Here is a 21,616-nt window from a genome sequence, read left to right as displayed (position 1 = left end):
AATGAGCTCTGCTCACCCCGCCCCTCTCTTCCATGGGCTGACGAGCAGCTCTCACGAGGCGATTTGCAAAGATTCATAAAAGAACCTTATACTCACTTCTTCTGTACATGAAACTGGATCACGAATGAAATCGCATGAAAATAGACGCATTTAGATAGATCTTGCAAGCATTCCCTTTAAAAACAAACGTAATTCACTGCATCTTCAGCGGATCAGGGGCCCGTTCTTCGTACGTCGTTTATTACATCTGAGATGATTTGAAAGATTCCAGATCTTCTAATCCTGATAACTGATCTCAGGCTAATTTGGTTCTTCAAACGAATTTGCGTATTAGATTAAAATATCTGGATTAAGTTGTCTAAGATTACTGTGCGTTCTCATGTTCCCCGAAAAGGGCAGATGTATCGATACCCGAAACCATGATCAGCAATGCAGCGATTGGCTGGCGGCAAGACAGCAACGTAATGACATCATATCATTAAAAAAAGACACCTGACGAAAAACTTTATAAGGAAACAGCCAAGCGAACAAAACTACATAAATGTTATAATAGATAAATGAAATGTGCACTGTTTTTAATTTATTTGTAATTTGTTTTTACATGATTCCCAATTATTTATATTCCTGAGTTCTAGTATTTGTACGGGCTTTACATTTTTATGTCAATGTTGTAATTAACAATTCATTTAATTTTATCTTTGAAGCAAATTTCTTATGTGACAGCATTAATTAAAGTTTCTTAGAGATCAAGTAATCTGTATCTCCTGCGCTCCATCAAGACACTCCCATAATAGCTGTCATCACTCAAATTAATGCATGATTCAGACTTTATAGCATGTGTTTGAGACTCCAATACAATTATAAAGTAATTATTTCATCACTAATAAATCGTTCAATGACTAAAACTGGCTGTGTCTATAGTATTATAGACTACACAACATAGTTATATATATATATATATATAGACCAGTAGGGTACTCTTGTAATAAAGTAACGCTGGCTGGGATAGATTTTAAGTATCAATTCTGCTTAAAAAGATGCAATCTAATCCTGTTTACATTAAATACATTAAACCGCTTAAACCTGCTTACGGACCCGTTGCTATGACAGCAAGTCCAGGATGAGCTTCGAAGAACCAAATGATCCCAGATCAAGCGAAATCGTCAACAGTCAAATCCAGTCAAACCCAGATGTCAGGAGTAAATGATGACTGCTATGTTCATTATTACATCCAACAACAAAACACCTCAATTGCTTAGGAGACATTCTTGTCTACCCCTGCTCCGGAGTCAAAACAATTATGGACTGTTGACAGCTCACTCAGGGCGGATCTATGATAAAACGCCAGTGTCAATCAACAATCATGGGAGGGGCTTTTGCAGAACTACATCACTCTGCCAAGAATCAGAGAACAGCTTGATCTGAGACACTGCTTATGCTTTATTGAGGTTTTAAAAAACCACTGGGTGGATATTTATCACTATAGGGTGGTAGTACACAGACTGCCAAGACACATTTCAGTTCAAAAAGTGAATTTTGCATCCGATGACACCTTTAACAGAACAAAACCACAAAAAAAAAGAAAAAAAAAAAAACAGAAGTCATTCTTTACCTGGTTCATTATAGAACTCCTACGTCCTAAACGGTTGTCAGGGAAACGGAATCTGCTCCTCCTGCTTCCATCATCCGATTCGGATTTGACAAACTTCTCACTGTCCCCTTTCTCCTTGTCCTGCTCTTTCTGCCGCCACTTTTTCTTGCGGTTGCGTCGCTCTTTGGCACTCTTGGAGCTGAGTTTAGACATCTCAGATGAGCTGCAGGATAAGTTCCCACCTCCATCACCATCATCCTCAACAACGTCCTCAGACACCGTCCCAGCCGATGTCGCCATTGCGTTAGCCTGCAGTCACAAAACGTATCAATCATTCATCTAAATTACTCTGAGTTTAATTCATTTTGATTGTAGTCACAAAATCAAATTTAAAATATAAAAAGACCACAATCAGAAACCAGCAGGCAAACACTGCACTAAAACACATTTAAGTATTATTAAGAGGACCCTTATTTTAAGCATTAAAACACTGCCTGACCTGTGCGTCCTCCTGCTGTTTCTTCAGCTGTTCCAGCATGGCTTTAAACTCCGCCTCCTTTCGCTCCGCCTCTTCCATAGTGGCCTGGTTCTGTTCTTCATATGCCATGGCCACCACAGCCAGGATCAGATTCACAAGGTAAAATGAGCCAACAAAGATCACCAGCACAAAGAAAATCATGTAGGTCTTCCCTGCTGCTCTCAGGGTCTGTGGATGAGGGGCAGATCATCTTATTATATTACAGAGCTTCATACATCAGAATAGACAATGGCTTGTTTTTTTAACACACACACACAAACACAGAAACAGAAGAATTTCTCAACGCTCATAATAACATTCAGGGATTTTGTCCATACTATTTCACTAATATACAAGTGGCATAGATGTACTCGCTGGAAAAATGCAAATGTCAGTTCATTATTCTGAGCCTCAGTCGCTTCTATTTGGCCTACTTGTGCAAAGAATGCAAATACACATACATACATTTAAGCATACATTCATACATGTGTTCTTTTAAATAGACTGGCACCCTGAGATGCTGGTGTGCAAACAGCGAGACAGACTGTTTGGAGTGCGAAAATTAAAAAGAGAAGAGCAGAAAGATAATCAGTAATTTCATGGTTTGTAATAGTACAGTTGGTTTGCCTGACAAAATAATGAGAAAATACTAAGCCTAACTTCTGAAGAGTGATATTCCTTATAAGCTTTAAAAGAACTGCAATTACCTGTCTTCTAGGAACAAATGCATTCGATTGTTGAATACAGGGTCTATAACATTCAGTTCATTCAACTGTATTAAAACTACTTAAGAGACAACTATAACATTTTTATTAAATTTAAATCAATACAAATTTCAAGTCATATAATAATTCTTATTTAATAATTGAATTAGTTTTCATGTTTCTTGACAACAGATTAAAATAAACATGAATATTGTATCTGTTTATCAGTAACAATGGGATATCTGGTGCTTAGATAAAAGACAGGGGGTCTAGATGGCTATGCTTGTATCTACATGTAAGAGTACAGAACCAACTAGAGCTCAGGCTATATTTAGCGTTTTACTATTTAGTTTTCTAGCCGTCCATTACTGCTCCTGATCCCAAAGGGTCAGTGTGTTTGTGAGCATCCTGCACAACGAGGGCTGTCTGCAGCAGCATAAATATTGTGGCTCATCCTAAACACTTTTTCATGTGTGAGAAATTTACATTTAAAGGGATACTCCACCCCAAAATGAAAATTTTGTCATTAATCACTTACCCCCATGTTGTTCCAAACCCGTAAAAGCTTTGTTCGTCTTCGGAACACAATTTAAGATATTTTATATGAAAACCGGGAGGCTTGTGACTGTCCCATTGACTGTCAAGTAAATTACACTGTCAAGGTCCAGAAAAGTATGAAAGACATCGTCAGAATACTCCATCTGCCATCAGTGGTTCAACCGTAATGTTATGAAGCGACGAGAATACTTTTTGTATGGAAATAAAACAAAAATAATGACTTTATTCAACAATTCGGCACTGTAACGTCACCGTAGCGCCTCCCGGTTTTCATATAAAATATCTTAAATTATGTTCCAAAGACGAACAAAGCTTTTACGGGTTTGGAACAACATGGGGGTAAGTGATTAATGACAAAATTTTCATTTTGGGGTGGAGTATCCCTTTAAATGTAAATTTCTCACACATGAAAAAGTGTTTAGGATGAGCCACAATATTTATGCCGCTGCAGACAGCCCTCGTTGTGCAGGATGCTCACAAACACACTGATTAATGACAATTAATCAGTGTGTTTGTGGTAAGTGATTAATGACAATTTTCATTTTGAGGTGGAGTATCCCTTTAAAGCATACTGAACTAATGAAAATACAACCAATTGCGACAAAATAACTGGGAAAAAAGTATTTTGAGAGATCCAGATCATCACAGTTGCTAATTACATATCATTTTCTGTTCTTTACAAATGTAGTAGCAAGTATAAAAGGCATGAGGGTACCTCAAGCACCGAGTTTGTTTAATTTGCATGCTAAATGCAAATAACTAAATGCGACTATTTAATTGTGCAAAGTTAGACCAGTATAATTTAGCCATTTTAATTTGACTTGCATACACATATCATTTGATTTCAAAAGATTAATTTGCTCAGGAGCAAAATTCAGCTTACTGAGAAAAAAAAAAAATCTTTAAATGGGAAAAAGTGATGAAAGAGGAAAAAAGACCACGCCCTTACCAGCTGGTACAAGTTCTCCCAAAAGTCCTGCGTCATGAGGCGGAACAGAGCCAGGAAAGCCCAGCCAAAACTGTCAAAGCTGGTGTACCCATAGTTTGGATTGCGACCAGCCTTCATGCATGTGTAGCCTTCAGGACAGCGACTGAAAGGGGAAAAGAGCACACAACCCAATAATGACTTGGCACCAGTCTATGGATTAGCATACAACGTTTGTCAGAGAAGAGTCTCAGTGAGCTCATTTGTTTTGTCTTTTTTAACAAGTAAGTGTTGTTTATTATTTTTAATGTTGGTGTTATGTCATTTATAGTTTTGTAATTATGTTGTGAAGGAAAAGGCCAGACACTCACCCTGAATCAGAGCTGTTTCCACACAGAAGAGCATCCAGCTGGTCCGGCAGGAAGTAGAAATTGGCTGATGACAAAATGAGACCGAGAATGTTAACTAGACTATTTTGTACTTTTCAAGTAATTAAATTTATGGCCAAAACTGATAAGGTAGATAAACCGCCAATATTAAAATTATTATCATTTAAATGCTACAAGTGAATTTGGGCATTACAACATCATAATGTACATGCATACATATATATATATATATATATATATATATATAAAAACATTTAACAGTGAGAAATTATTAATTTATAAATATTAAATATAAACAAAATCAATATATATGTAGTCATTATATTATTATTATAGATGTAGTTAATTCTTTGTTTTTATTAAAGATTAACTTTAAATAAGTGTTACATGGCAGTTAAAGCAATGCACGATAAACAGAAACTAATATATTGTCTATTTTTGTAATTTGTGTGACAAACTAAACAAAAGCTCACTATCATTCATGATGTACTCATCCCAGTTGAATGCATGGGTGCCATTGGCCTGGTATAGTTCTGTGATGTTGATGGGCCAGATGACACACTTTTGCCGCAGATTTCCCATGAAGAGCTGCAGACCAATGAGTGCAAAGACACTGAGGCAGAAAACGGTGAGGATCATCACATCTGACAGCTTCTTCACCGACTGGATCAAAGCGCCAACAATGGTCTTCAGACCTTTGAGATATCGAATATGCACACACATACACGCACAAATATGCACACACGCACACAAACACACACACAAAAAAAGGCACAGACAGTTGCATGTGTGTTCAAGTCCCAGAAGTGTATAAAAGGAATCTCAAGGCATGATGTGAGGAATTCACATATTTAGATGTGAGTCCATCAACGTTTCATGTATATGTCTTGTATACATATTATGTAGATCTGTGGTTCTCAGCTGGTGGTGTGCAGGTATTTTCTGATTGCAGGGAACAACGCAATTATTATGCAATACATTTCTTTCTATCTATCTATCTATCATCCATAGCAAGTAAATGTTATTTTTCAAAAGCGGGAGAAAACATTTCCCATACCTTTTGTTGTTGATATCATAGGTCAGGCATCCAATAAAACTCAAAAATCATCTGTAACTTGGTAGAATCATGAACATGACGCTTGACATGGCCTTAATCATAAACATGGTTTTTGGCCCAATGAGTTTTGTATGATAAATTACTGGCTGCCAAGAGTATGAAACTGTTTGTAAATGTAAATCTGGCTCCTGAAACAAAACCAGTTGAGAACCACTGATATGGATGCTTAAGGGTGCCCTTCAGCATGAATTAATGCTTTTAATTGTTAATTATTATTTTTTCATGATATCATACCTTGAATCCTTATTTTAATTCACAATGACAATGTATAAATAACAGAACCACAAAATACACTTTAAGTGTCTTTACACGCGTACTGTTTGGGAGCCATCCCAGCATTTGCTCTATTCAGATGAATAATTCACTATTCTGCTTAAACATGGTTTAATAAATGCCTACAACAGTTAATCTTATTTCAGGAGATGCAAAATTTGTCCTGAAACCTTTTTGAATCCCAGCATTACAGAATAGAAGTTGAAGATTGTCGAATGATAACCTTCAAAGAATTCTCTTGACAATAAAGGGAGGGCTCCCTTAAACAGTGAGAACAGCCTGACATCCAGTTGTCTATAAATACTGCAGCACAACCAGAGGGCCATAACATGGGGAGAATAAAGCAAGCAGGGACTAGGGGGGTGAAGACTGCATGCAGGTCATTTCAGCTCGAAGGCTGAACAGAAACAAGTCCTGTGTAAAAATCTTCCAAGGCTCCATCAGACATGCTGAGCTAAACATCATCAGAACTGCACTGACCCCTCTGTAACTCCCTCCTAAATATAAGAGCTTCTTTACCTTCAGGACAGTAGACACCCAAATTAGTATTGATATGCTACAATCCTCTTGCCCATAAACCCCACAAAAACATCAAAAAATCTCACAGGGCTCAGAGATTTGATGAGTAGGCTTTAGTTCACAGCCTTACTGAAAATAACACAGGATGACAAATATGACTTGCAGTAAAAACCTAGTCAGCTAAATAAATCCCGTTATTTCACTGAAAATGACTTGCATATGACACTAATGTGTCAAGATGTTAAGCTAAAGGTCTGACATTTCTGCAAAGCCTCTGAATAAAATAAAAACAACTGTACAGATAAAATGAAAAAATTTCACTAATCTGAAACAGATACAAAAAACAAAAAAAACAAAAATTCCCCATGACCATCTGCACTATTCTTATTTTATTTCCAGGTGCAATTTGAGAGTTTCATACAAAATAAAGGAAAAAAGTGAAGAAAAATGAATTGTCAAAAAAATAAAAGGCAGCCAAGCACTTAGTAGGCTAATACTATAAAAGCAAGTGAGTTCCAAAGCATCATGCAGCATAAAATATGTCCACAAACTAGGCTTGGCAGTCTTCATAAATAAGCAACAAGTATATTCTTTGGGAACTCAGTGAGAGCTATGCAATTTTCATTTTGGGGAACAACACATAGCTTGTTAAAAATATCTACTCCAGTGCTCTGAGGCCAGGGGGCTAGTTTGAAAAGGTCTGCTTGTTTCCTAATATATATTAATCAGCAAAATGAATGTTCATACCTTTATAGTTTGATTTTTGAGAAACATACAAGCTCACAAACTAGTGAATTCTACAATTAGCTTTTATCTAAAGTCCTTACTGTTAAAATCTGAAATAAAACATGCCTTATTTAAAACACAAAGATCTGCTTTAGCAAGATCTCAACAACAAACCTACTAATAATACAGTAGCTTGAGTTCAACCCAGATCAGGGTTTATTCACAGATACGTTTTTTGGCATACATGAAAGAGGTTAAAGAGGTTTGGTCGCTAAAGCTTCCTAATTTGCTCTAATCTGCTCTGAGGTTTCTAAAGGGGCAAAAGGGTGTCGAAACCAAGGACTCTGGAGATTGAAAGTAGACTGCAAAGCCTATCAAAAATGTATAAGTACCATTTTTGATCATTTTGGAGATTGGAAAAAAGCAAATTAAATGGTCCTCTCCAAATTAATTTCTGCTTTAAAAAAAAAAAAAGATTTCAAATTGAATAGTAATAGGGGATCATACTGAACGTTAACCTCAGCGTCAAAACTGCGTCTCACCTGGAATGACAGAGATAGTTTTCAATGCTCGGAGAACTCTGAATGTTCTCAGCGCAGATACATTCCCCAGGTCCACAAACTCTGTTACATATCTGAAACAAGGGAGGATCACACACAGACACCAATGACAACCACAAACACACCAAGAACACCACCACGCCAATGAATCACCAGGAGGTACGGCACTCACAGAGCCTGTCCACTACGGGGGGAAAGGAAGGAAAAGAAAACCAAGATACACACACCGACACACCAAGAGAACACCGACCCGACCCCTCCCGCCCACACACTCTCTTACCTGGGATTACAGAAATTGTTTTCAATGCCCTCAGAACTCTGAACGTGCGCAGAGCTGAGACATTGCCTAGGTTTACAAACTCTGTTATATACCTGCAATGATCAGATCAAAGTTACATGGAGACATGGTCATGACTTAGTACTTGATGACTTCCATATGCAGACTAAGATGATCTTTTTCTTATAAGGTGGGGAAAATTCATGTAGTGTAGTCACAATACAAAGTAGAAGTGCCAAATATTCCAATATTTGGATGACAAACGTACAAATTTAAACAAAAAAAAGAAAAAAAATACGTTTACGGTAATAATGTCAATAGTAATTATTGTTATTATTAACACAATGAATATTTTCTATGTAACATACTATGAAAATATACATTAAAGATATCTTTATGATAGAACATGTGGGCTAATCGTGATTTTTATAATATATTATAATTATTATATTATAAAATATATCATTTATAATAATAACAACAATATTTGGCACAACAACACAAAACCTAATGTCTGTCTCCCACCCCAATAGCTTTTATAAACAAACATGCTCATATGGTGACATACAGTGTATCTCAGATGAATATGTCTGGTATGAAAACATGACGGATAAATAACAGATACAGTGAAAATGGAGAATGAGAACTAGAGTCAGTGAGTGAGAGAGAAAGAGAGACAGAGTTTTCTGCGTGGGCTGCTAGGAGTCGTGTTGTTGGTGAATGGCTCTAAACACTGATAGGTAGGAACATTTGAACGATGAAAATTCTCAGAAGAGAAGAATAGAGTGAGTATTCTGGATCAGTGCCAGAACCAGGTATATCCACAGAACAGCTGAGAGATGAGGAGAAAAACAGTCACAAGGACAAATGCAGAGCTGTGAGGAACTGGACACGACATGAGCAGAGCTGCCACATCCATAAAGATGCTAAAAAATTTTCATATGGTTAGAGACAGAATATAACAGCTGAAAATGTGTTGTCTGCATCCCCCACATACAGTAAGATCTCAGTGTACAAGCAGCTTTACCGGTATTTCTTTTCATCATCCATTAGAAACAAGAATGAGGCAGAAAATTGTTTCAGGCGACTGTAATAGTCCTAACCAGTTAAATGACTTATTTTTCATGATAGCTCACAAATCAGACTAGGTTCATAATTACATTAATGACAGAATACTTACGCCATTGAGATGACCATGAAATCCAGCCAGTTCCATGGATCTCTAAGGAATGTGAAGTCATCTATACAGAATCCACGGGCAATGATTTTTACAGTTGATTCAAAAGTATAAATTCCAGTGAAGGTATACCTGAAGGAAAAAGTAGCAGTAACTGGATTAAGAAAAAGGGAACTAATATCTGCTTTGAATTTTGAATGTGTATATTTATGATTTTGTGACGTGAACGGCAAGCTGTGTTTAGGATAAATACTTACTCTACTTGTTTGGACCACTCAGGAGGATTACTAAAAGTCATGAACACACAGTTGGTCAAAATCGTACACATAATGAACATGCTGAATACTGTGGGTATCAGTTAAGGAAATTCTGAGATATTGCAGAACATAGGCTTTTTACTTTGTAAATATACATATCAGGACATTCATCAATAACAAAATGCCAAATACAGACAGAAAATTATGAATTTTGGCTAGTTGTAAAGCGCTGCTAGGGCTAGGCAATATTTATATTTCAATATTTTTAGCTTATTATTTGATATATATTTATGTATTCAACTAAACAGCCACTGTTGCAAAGTAGATTCAAATGTTTAATGCTAGAGGTATAATTTTACAAACATATCAGACAAACACTTATTTAACTAAATTTAATATTAAGAAATTAAATGTAATATCTTGAAAAAAAACAACTTAAAGAAAAAAAACAAAACATGTTTTCCATGTTTGTCATGAAAATGAACAGAGATTGATGTTTAATCATGTTCATGCATACAGCATATCTAACACTGTTACAACAAATAACAAGTTGGAATAATTAAAATATTCACAAAAACATGAATAGTGAATATTTAATATATCACCCAGCCCTAGTGCTTACGTCATAAGCACTAATTTGTGTCATTTATGTAGGCAGTTAAAATGTTTTTGTTTGGACTACAACGACATTAACCATCAAATTAGTCCTCGGAGGACAGGGAACAGCATTACAGTTTAAATCTTTGTGGTAGCCTATATGTTTGAAAATGACTGTTTCCATTCAGCTCAACAGCAATGCCTCTGTCTGTAAATATTTTATGAATGAACAGAGTTAATGTGGCATGACTGGCATCACAATCGGAATAAAACAAATGCCACTATATGGTCAGAAAGAAATTGTGCTACTTCTACTTCTGCATGGCATATGACAACTCAACTAGATGTCCATAGCCATGGGTTCCAGCATCAAAACAGAACACAATGTGCTAAAAACAGGCGAAAGAGCTCCACCATTTTCTCTCTCTATTTGGCATCTCTACTGTCAAAACAGTTGCCGTGCATCTGAAATTCACACCTACATCCACACCCACTGATATGTTGTTACAGTCCCACACTACAACACACTGCTTAACTACAACATATTAGTCTGAATCTATAGCATCATTCCTGACCATCGCATGCACTCTAGCAATAAGCAGACATATTTGATGTAGAGAGAAACAACATAGACATTCATCACATACATTTTAACAGCTGAAAAAGGATATGAATGTATCAAAATTTTAATCGCTATTCGCCTAGCGAGATTAAAAGGGCTTATCATGTACAAGGAAGGTGTGGCACTAAAGCGGAAGATTGTTTTCCCTTTATTTAGGACTATAAATGTCTGTGGAGAGGAAAAAGACAACAAGCCAAAGAGAAGACAAAGACAGAACAACAAAGAGAAAGAGAAACAACAGATTAGTTGCAAGCAGAGAGAAACATCATCACTTTTTCAACTGGACTTTAAGAAGTAATAATCGCATACTGAAAGCCTACATCTGTTTCAAGGCATCATAATGAAGACATACTGCTTTATATACAACTAAATAATTAAAATCACATTCTTTGGCAAGAAGAAAGTAAATCCACAAGTCTGTATGAAAAACATCCATACTGTCTCCAGACCAGAGTGCAATAAAGTTTAAAGATTATATAACAATCTTTATACAACAGTTAGTTCTGGTTCTCGAATTTGATTGGTTGAGAGTGCTATTTAGTCCAACACAGTGATCTAAATACCAGCATGTAATTTGAACATAAGAAAGAGGCTACAGGATGCATGAAGGAATAATTCACCCAACAATGAATAATAATAATAATAATAATAATAATAATAATAAACTAGGGTAAACGTACCTATTAAGCTCACCAAAATCTACACCGAGACAATTTTAGTGCACAAAATATTGGGTTCAGTACAAAAATCTCTCACACAAAAATATTGAATTTTATTTTCCGGCTGTGCTTAATGGGTACATTTTTGTACCCTTTAAGCACACCCCTGTTCCCATTAAGCTCACATAATGTTTTATTAAAAATTCTTGTTTATGGTCAAAAGTGTCATTTAAGCACATTGCAACATCTAGACTAGTCCACGTTTAGCTAAGTAACACATTCAAAAATCAAATAAAACATTTAATTCATGGGGATGAACACAGAAACTAGCCTCATTATGAAACCTCTATTTAAATGGATGTCAATTTATCTATAGTCTCTTAAGGCTGGAGAACACTACACGATTTTTGTCCCGATTTTCCACAGATTTACAGTCTCGAAAAGTTGATGCCAAAGATCAGAGCCAGTCTGCAGATTTGAGTTGAAAATCGATTAAATTAACTTAAAGTGACAACCATCAGTTAATATTTAAAGTCTGTTTATGAAGTATTTACATAGATGTTCAATGTGGAAGAGCTTAAAGAGAGCGCACTGAGCTGAATTGGAGCAGCAACAATTTTTTATATATTTCATGTAATATTTATTAAAATGACAGAATTTGTGCTAAATAATTAGTCTAGGTCATGTACTGAGTTCATACATATTTTAATATGAACAACTATTATTAACAATATCTATGAAATTATACCTTTTCTTATTGATGTCACACTGAAGCTGTGTGATTTTCATAGTAGTGCACCCTTTAAGCTCATCTTAAAATAATATGAAATCTTTATAAATTACAGCACTGTAAAACCACAGACAGCAATAAACTGTCAATTTATAATATTATGAATGTAAAAGTACAAGCCAGTAATGCCTGTGAAGTAAAATGTTAGCGTAGCACACCGTCTTATACAGCTAGTCAGCTAACTGTGTTCTGTAGCATCTGCGCTATGTTGCTAAAACTATCTTTTGGATCTAAATGTAATTATTTCCCACATCCAAGTTCCAGGTTATAATATGCAAAGGTCTGATCATTAATCTCTTAATTTTACAATAAGTAGTGAAACTTACCCAAGTTAAAGGCTTAAACATCTAAAAAAAACGCACATTTAAGGGGCTCCTCTTTTGGTGAAAGTTTTTAGACAGCTTTCAAAATGGCCGCCAGACAGTGTGAACACACGGAGACCCATACCTCAGTGTGCAATGATCTGATTGACTTGAAATTATAGGAGGTATATAGTAACAAACATATCAATTGGTTAAGACATCAAGTAGGATAATAAGTGATTTGTTCTTTTTATAGTCTGATCTCAAAAATGGAAGTGTGCTTAATGGGTACGTGAGCTTAATAGGTACGTTTACCCTATTTTATATAGACCTTTGAAAAAAATCTTAAAGAGGTTTTCTAGAAAGAAAAAAATATATATATTGAAATAATGAAAAAGCTGACATCAAATTCTGCCGTTTTTAAACAGCAATGTAAGAGTTGCATTTCTGCCACCTACTGGACTGGAGTGTGGTATACAGAAGCCTAATGGTATCCGCTTGACTAGGGGTGTAACGGTTCTCGGTAAAAAAAATAAAATAAAATTCTAACTGTACCGTTTCTTTCATGGTGCACACAGCGGGGAAGAACGAGGAGCACGGAGATGAGGAATAACTCGAAATAAACAGTCTTTAATCCAATCCAACAGGGCAATACAAGGCAGGGCTGAGACACACAGGAACACAGGGAACGTAACAAGTAGACCAGACGAATAAGAACTGAACAGGCAGGAACTAAATACACAGGATAATTACAAAACACAGGTGCAGGGGATAAATCAATGAACTAAACGAGGAATAATCAATTAACTAAACAAGAACAGAAAAAAGACCACATAAGGGCATTAAGAAACACGGGGAATAACTAGAACATTGAACACATGGAAAACAAAAATGAAACAGACCATAAACGTGACAGTTCTCCTTAAAACTGACTATGCATCTGTAACATGGTTTGTTATAAATAACAAGTAAAACAGACAGAGTTTGCATTCTGGCTTCCAAATGCACTACAAAAACAGCGATGAAACAAAAAAAAAACGTGGACAAACCAGTCACTCTTTGTTCAGGGCGAGTGGTGTATGCTCAAATACCAGTCATTTATGCCGTCATTGCCCGGGTGTTGATAGCGCGATAGAGAGGTGAGATCTGAATAGCACACATTGCTATCTGTGTTCAAACGAAACTCATTTCAGCCTTGCCAGTTTAAACATTGAAGAGCCAGAAAGACACAAATGAGAACTTGTGTGAGCCCAACACACGCAAATTTTGAGTTTTCAAAATTTTCAATTTTTGTGCTTAAATGGACAAATTTACACAAAAATGATGTCAAAATGCAGACATCTTGTAGCAGACATAGCCTGCTGAACGTGCAGTATCAGTGAACTGGTTCCATGCATTCTCCTAAAGTGAGAGCACTTTAAATATTAATCAAACAGCAACAGGAAATCACACACTGCACGACTGAATAGCTGTTGTAACTTTAATGAAGATTAATCTTTAATTTATACAGGCAAATATGCAGTGTTATTTTACATTTGAGTACTTTATTCAATTTCTGTACTTAAAAACTAATGTTAGACCTACCTAAAAAAAACTGAAAAGCACTGTTTATTTTATTTGTATTTTTGATCAATTGTCAAAATGTCATCTTACTAATATTATTGAGAGAAATAGCATGACAGCTGATATTTCTATGCATTTTAATATGCATATTTTATATGCATATTTATGCAAGTCTGCTATACTGTCATAAAAATGTCACTGATTTACATTATAAGCCATAGGAAATTCACCTTACTTTTTCATCATTTAAATAACAACATGTGCAACAATTTGTATATTTTTGTTCAGTTTGGGCCTATGAAATAAAGATTTTTTTTTCTCCTGGAATGGGAGTTCTGTATTCTCACTATATCATACAATAATAGCAATAAAAAAATAAAACTTAAAACACATATGCAAACTTTAAAAAATATATTTATATTTTGTCTAAAGGTTCAATAAACTGTTCGTTAATAATATATATATATATATGACGTATAAGGATTTTCGACAGGCAAATTTTAAATACAAAAAATAATAATATATTTTGTAGTTGTGTAGTTGTTCAAACATTAAGAAGGTTGTGTACACATAAATTCATATTAAAATTTTAAATTAAGTGATTTTAGTGTTTTTTTCATCTATATGAATCGGCCGTAGCCTTAAAAAATGCCATGTGGTACGACCATGATTTATATGAAAATTAATTCATTTCCTTAACATGCTTAACATTTTTTTAGATGTTCTCAGTAATTAAAGTGTTTAGAAAAAGTATTTGCATTTCCTTTGAGTTTTTGTAAATAATGATCTCATATTTTTGTTCTACTGTATAATTTCAGAGTTGCTTTCTTAATTGTAATTAGCAGACTTATTTCTGTAAATTGCATAAAACTGATTAAAATATTTAAAAATACCATACACTTAAGCATACTATAGCAGTGATTCATACAGAAATTTGATAATTTATTTTTTATTTAATATAGTTATTGCTATTATTGGTCGCACCACATGATGAGTGGTCGCTCCAAATGACACAAAGACCTTACATCATTAAAAATCTATTTAAAGAAACGTGTGAAATGTTCAGCATATGGCATTGAACTGCAGTCATGTTTAGACCCAGTTATTTCTAAACTTTGCCCAACCTTGGCTGGGAGTTTGATTAACAGGCAATCTGAGCAATCATCATTCCAAATCAGCCATTTTTATTCGACAAACAAACCAGACAGGAGAGTAGATCAACTTCGGTGGACTTGAACTTGAAAAATAGTGTGTATTGACATCTATTCACAGTTGAAACAAGATGCCTTCTGATGTTCATTCATGTTTATTTTGTGCTATAACTAGTAAGAGATGATTGGTTCACATGCCACTCATCAATTGAAGTGCTACAGTGATCTGTCACGACACATTAAAGAGCCACAAATCAGTATTTGTTGTTTGAATTTCTTTAAAAAATTACAAAATTTGAACTCTGAGATTTAGTTTAATACCGAAAGTAACCTGCTCTGTCTTGTATGTTGGCGTATTGTCAGTGTCTTCTTTGCTCCGTGATGTATTTTTCACTGCATGAGAACATGATGTGTGCCATAAAAGCGCCATGATTTGTTGGATGGTTTGTCGGACGTAGCAACAGTAACTAAGGACAGGTCTTTGCGAAGGGTCAATTTAGAGTAGCGGAAGGTTGCTGGCTCAGGTTCTGTGATGAAATCATAAACAACTTTCTTACAGAAGAAAATTACATCTGGAGTTTGAGCTTGACTGCAGGGTCAGAATTAACATGCTGCCTATGGCGAGCATTTATTTTACTTTGCAGTTATTAATAAATATATAATAAATTACTAATAAATGCATAATTAGTTACCAAACTAAAAGTTGATGCTCTAAATTATTATTTTTTTCATTTTTCTCATATTGTTTATATATATATATATATATATATATATATATATATATATATATATATATATATATATATATATATATATATATATATATATATATAAAACATAAACCACCCAAAATGACCCAAATTGCATAAAAATCTATTCCAAATGATATTAAAATAAAGTATTTTGTGTATATAAGCCATTAACTGAATATAAAAGCACAAAAATGAATCTGGGACCTATATCTATAATGGGAAACACTCTGCAGTGGTCGCACCACTTGAGATTTTCAAACTCAGTCAAAATTTACAAGCACAGAATTAGCCACCTAAACAAAACAAGCTAGCTTGCCATGAAAGGTCACTATGAAATTTATAATAAAAATAAATGCTTGTAGAAATAACTTAATATTCATTGTTTTTTGAGGTCATACCACATGATATCCAAATGTGGTAACTACTGTAAATACCAGCCATTAAAAAGGTTATTTTTTTCCAAATTTGAAAGCGAGTTCTGCTTGATGCTTCTATGGGTCCTTCTGCTTCTGCTTGATGCTTCTATGGGTCCTTGGCAAATTGTTATATGACGCAACGTCCTATCTTTGAATGGATTTTAACATAAAAGTACCAAAATGGTAGTTTCTTTATGGTCACACCACATGATATTTCATAAAATGGAGATTATCGGACAAAGTTTGTTTGAATATAATGATGGAAATATAAATACAAATACTTTGCAATTTTATACAGGATTACAAAATACTTTGGAAATCATGCCAAATAGTGCAGAAAATTAATCTGAATAAATTTAGGGTAATTTCAAAGATGTTTCCAAAACAACAGTTATGGCCGGACGGTCGCACCACATGATGTTTTGACACTTTGAATAACAGAAAAATTACAAATAACTAATGTTTTTTGAAAAGTTAAAGTTGGTACATAAGTGGGAGAAGTACCTCTTATATATGGCATCTTTTTTATGCATTTAAACCAATTTTTAACTGAGAAAATGCAATCAGACAGAAAATTTAGGCGTCACGTCATTGACCCATATATATATATATATATATATATATATATATTATACACACACACACACACACACACACACACAGGTGCTGGTCATATAATTAGAATATCATCAAAAAGTTGATTTATTTCACTAATTCCATTCAAAAAGTGAAACTTGTATATTATATTCATTCATTACACACAGACTGATATATTTCAAATGTTTATTTCTTTTACTTTTGATGATTATAACTGACAACTAAGGAAAATCCCAAATTCAGTATCTCAGAAAATTTGAATATTACTTAAGACCAATACAAAGAAAGGATTTTTAGAAATGTTGGCCAACTGAAAAGTATGAACATGAAAAGTATGAGCATGTACAGCACTCAATACTTAGTTGGGGCTCCTTTTGCCTGAATTACTGCAGCAATGCAGCGTGGCATGGAGTCGATCAGTCTGTGGCACTGCTCAGGTGTTATGAGAGCCCAGGTTGCTCTGATAGTGGCCTTCAGCTCTTCTGAATTGTTGGGTCTGGCATATCGCATCTTCCTCTTCACAATACCCCATAGATTTTCAATGGGGTCAAGGTCAGGCGAGTTTGCTGGCCAATTAAGAACAGGGATACCATGGTCCTTAAACCAGATACTGGTTGCTTTGGCACTGTGTGCAGGTGCCAAGTCCTGTTGGAAAATGAAATCTGCATCTCCATAAAGTTGGTCAGCAGCAGGAAGCATGAAGTGCTCTAAAACTGCGTTGACCTTGGACCTCAGAAAACACAGTGGACCAACACCAGCAGATGACATGGCACCCCAAACCATCACTGACTGTGGAAACTTTACACTGGACCTCAAGCAACGTGGATTGTGTGCCTCTCCTCTCTTCCTCCAGACTCTGGGACCATGATTTCCAAAGGAAATGCTAAATTTACTTTCATCAGAGAACATTGGACCACTCAGCAGCCTTTTTGTCTTTAGCCCAGGCGAGATGCTTCTGACGCTGTCTGTTGTTCAAGAGTGGCTTGACACAAGGAATGCGACAGCTGACACCCATGTCTTGCATACGTCTGTGCGTAGTGGTTCTTGAAGCACTGACTCCAGCTGCAGTCCACTCTTTTTGAATCTCCCCCACATTTTTGAATGGCTTTTGTTTCACAATCCTCTCCAGGGTGCGGTTATCACTATTGCTTGTACACTTTTTTCTACCACATCTTTTCCTTCCCTTCACCTCTCTATTAATGTGCTTGGACACAGAGCTCTGTGAACAGCCAGCCTCTTTTGCAATGACCTTTTGTGTCTTTCCCTCCTTGTGCAACGTGTCAATGGTCATCTTTTGGACAACTGTCAAGTCAGCAGTCTTCCCCATGATTGTGTAGCCTACAGAACTAGACTGAGAGACCATTTAAAGGCCTTTGCAGGTGTTTTGAGTTCATTAGCTGATTAGAGTGTGGCACCAGGTGTCTTCAATATTAAACCTTTTCACAACATTCTAATTTTCTGAGATACTGAATTTGGGATTTTCCTTAGTTGTCAGTTATAATCATCCAAAATTAAAAGAAATAAACATTTGAAATATATCAGTCTGTGTGTAATGAATGAGTATAATATACAAGTTTCACTTTTTGAATGGAATTAGTGAAATAAATCAACTTTTTGATGATATTCTAATTATATGACCAGCACCTGTATATATCTATCCTGGTTTTACCCGGATAACTCACTTCTCATTACTGATTGAATCTGAAAAGTCTGAATTTATATGAGCCTACAAATGAGTCAGCGTAGGCTCACCAGCCTTTCAGTAGATAACCTCATAATTGTTTAAATAAAATATGTTCACTACCATCAAAGTTTCATGGGAGGTCGCGTACATTTGCAGAGATGGGATGCACCCCTGCACTTCCTTTTACATGCTTGAGTTTAGTGGAACACTAAGAAACCTCTTCAGCACCATGGAGAGCACCAATCTTTGCAGCACCATATCATCATTATCTGCAGTTTACATTCAGAAACTCCTCAGAAGAATATATATACATAATGTGATCCACAATGACAAATTAGGTTAAAGAAGCACAGCTCAGTAAATAACACTTTGTATAAGTAACTACAGATGGAAAAGAGCTGGATTTATTTGGGTCAGACTGAATCAGGCCACCATTTAAACTACATACTGGGACCTGCTTAGTCAAAAAAAATGATCTGCTCAAAGCTCAGCAACATCAACAGCATGTGTGACATCAGGGTTCAAAAGCTGCATGCTGTGGGGACAAAACAGGAGAAGACTCATTCAAACCAGCAGCCCATACTCAACCGCATATGAAACATGGGATGAAAAATAATGCAGAAGTGGTGCATGTATGAACAAAAATACATTTGCCTTGTATTGCCTTGTATTTACTTACTTTCTCAGTATTTGCTTGCTATAGTACAGGCATACACACAAGAGAAGTGCATGTGGGTTTCCTCTTTTTAATGCATGACAGGCTGCACAGCTACTGAAAATTTCATAATCCAGAATGGAGAAGCAAAAAGACAGAGAGAGATAAAGAGCCAGAGAAAGACAGTCTAGAGAGGAATGAGTAAGCAGTGAGAGGAAGGGAGGAAGATGAAGAACGAATGGGGCAACAAGAAAGACAATTAAAAGCCAATGGGAATCAGAAAAAAAGAGCAGAAGCCTATAAAAAAAAGCTGTAAAACTGGACACAGCCTGGAGCACTGAATAAAAACCCCTCGGACAAATGTCCTTCAAATCAGCAGCTAAGGTAATAAAGCAACAAGGGGGAAAATAATACAGATGGAAATGTATAAAAAAAGTATAGGAAGTTGTTACAGAATTTTAAGAAAATTAAGGATGGATGGCCAATGCCTGATTTAAAATAAATAAACAAACTTCATACTTGCCAATATATTTCCATACAAGAGATGACTCTAACTAGAAATTGCAATATGTTCAGTTAAAACCGTACATTTAAATTTATAAAATAAATGTAAATCAAGATAAAATGTACACATTTTTGCTAAATAATACTGTTAACTAGACACTGCAATATGTTACATTAAAAATATTATTCACAAACTAAAATGATTACATTTATTTATTTTAATATTCCAACTGAGGCTTCAAAACATCAGGGAGAATGACAACATACAGAAAATAAGAGAGAGAGAGAGAGAGAGAGATCATGTTACAGGATGATGTTAAGTGAATAGGAAAGAGTAAGTGATGTAAAAAAAAAAAAAAGATGGAGGCGAAGCACAGACCACACCTGTGGCAGGACACATGGGGAAGAGAGAAACATGAACAAACATAAATGACAGAGATGGTGACTAATGTGAAAGAGCATGACGAGCAGAGCAGCAACTGACGAATGAAAAGAGTGAGAAGATTCAGAGCCAATAATTCAGCATCTACCACATCAATAGAAACTTATCACAAGCCAACTTCATTCTGTAACATTTAATTTCATACATTATAAAATATTTTCAAATAGCCTTAAAAAAATGTACCCTTATGACTGGTTTTGTGGTCCAGGGTCACATTTATCTTTTAATTCACAAGTTCACACTTACATATAATAACAGAGTAAAGGTTATGCGTATTTGGCGTGCTGTCCGAGGGGAGGGCTCTGAGCTCGGAATTTTGGCCCGAACCCAGAGTACCCTCCCTACAGGTTAGGACAGGAATAGTTGTAAGTGTGGAGAAGGGGTGGCGGAGGGATGCTGGAAAACTGTCAAGGAACAGAGGTAAGTCAGCTGTGTATATTTACACACACCTCTTATCATGTTAACTGGGTTGATTACTGAATGTGAATGTGCTCCTCCAGAACTTTGTTAATAAAACATCATTAAAGCACAGAGAAAAATGTATAGGCTTGTTCCTGCATGTGGCCATTTACAGCATATGTACTGAGGCTTGTAGCTAACAGAAACAAATGAGATGCCTACATTATAAGATGAGTATTTATAAGAGCTGTTGAGAGTACTGAGGCTGTGAACAGATGTGAGGGAGAAGAAGTGAGACAGCCATTATACTGAAGCAGTGCATCACCCTGTCTTCCCCAGCCCCCCAACCAGCCCAGACAAGCCCACTCTGAGTGCTGTGTCATCACAGGGGGAAGCAATGGTCCTACATGGCACATTTTGAAGCGCCCCTTCTAAGATTTATGACCCCATATGGAGCTTTGCCTCTCTGTCGTTCTACTTCGGTCTCCCCTTTCTGCAAACCCTTTACTCAAGCAGAACATGTTCCTGGATCAACAACAGTCCTATCAAACAGTCAGCGCACAAACCTGATTCCCAAGGATCACACTTACTAATTAATTGCATACCTTGCATGCACCGTTAAATCACACTGAAAAAAAGAATTTTCTAAATGCATAAATATGAATCAGTGTTGTTCAAGAACCAGAAGGATGTAGATCCAACATGTCCAACTTGGGTAAATCCTGTTAAGCCTCTCTATCTCACAATTGATTTGTTTTCCACATACTGCACTGTATAACCATCTCCTTGAATCATCTGTGCAGGAGGACTCGGGGTTCATCAGCTGCTCCTGTAGCAAAGCTTCCTAGGCTAATTGCTTCTGATAGTGTCACGGGTCTGGATTTAAAAGCTGC

At 35.9% G+C, this 21,616-nt stretch overlaps 1 protein-coding gene across 10 annotated transcripts in view; it reads right to left on the bottom strand.

Annotated features, from left to right (window-relative positions):
- scn8aa (sodium channel, voltage gated, type VIII, alpha subunit a) overlaps positions 1 to 21,616 on the bottom strand; it is a 62,337-nt gene that overhangs the window by 33,324 nt on the left and 7,397 nt on the right. For 5 of the 10 annotated variants that reach the window (XM_058762413.1, XM_058762418.1, XM_058762416.1 and 2 more), the window contains exons 3-11: positions 10,860 to 10,977; positions 9,591 to 9,681; positions 9,337 to 9,465; positions 7,862 to 7,953; positions 5,158 to 5,379; positions 4,667 to 4,730; positions 4,320 to 4,461; positions 2,091 to 2,297; positions 1,613 to 1,900 (exon numbers count right to left, since the gene is read on the bottom strand). In XM_058762413.1, coding sequence (XP_058618396.1) covers positions 1,613 to 1,900; positions 2,091 to 2,297; positions 4,320 to 4,461; positions 4,667 to 4,730; positions 5,158 to 5,379; positions 7,862 to 7,953; positions 9,337 to 9,465; positions 9,591 to 9,681; positions 10,860 to 10,977 — 1,353 coding nt within the window. Of the gene's footprint in view, positions 1 to 1,612; positions 1,901 to 2,090; positions 2,298 to 4,319; positions 4,462 to 4,666; positions 4,731 to 5,157; positions 5,380 to 7,861; positions 7,954 to 8,159; positions 8,252 to 9,336; positions 9,466 to 9,590; positions 9,682 to 10,859; positions 10,978 to 13,115; positions 13,247 to 21,616 lie in introns of those variants that run through there. The other 5 variants (XM_058762414.1, XM_058762417.1, XM_058762420.1 and 2 more) reach the window with 3 other exon arrangements.

This window comes from Onychostoma macrolepis, chromosome 23 (assembly GCF_012432095.1).
Source record: "Onychostoma macrolepis isolate SWU-2019 chromosome 23, ASM1243209v1, whole genome shotgun sequence".
NCBI lineage: Eukaryota > Metazoa > Chordata > Actinopteri > Cypriniformes > Cyprinidae > Onychostoma > Onychostoma macrolepis.
This window is presented reverse-complemented; position numbering and strand designations above follow the sequence as displayed.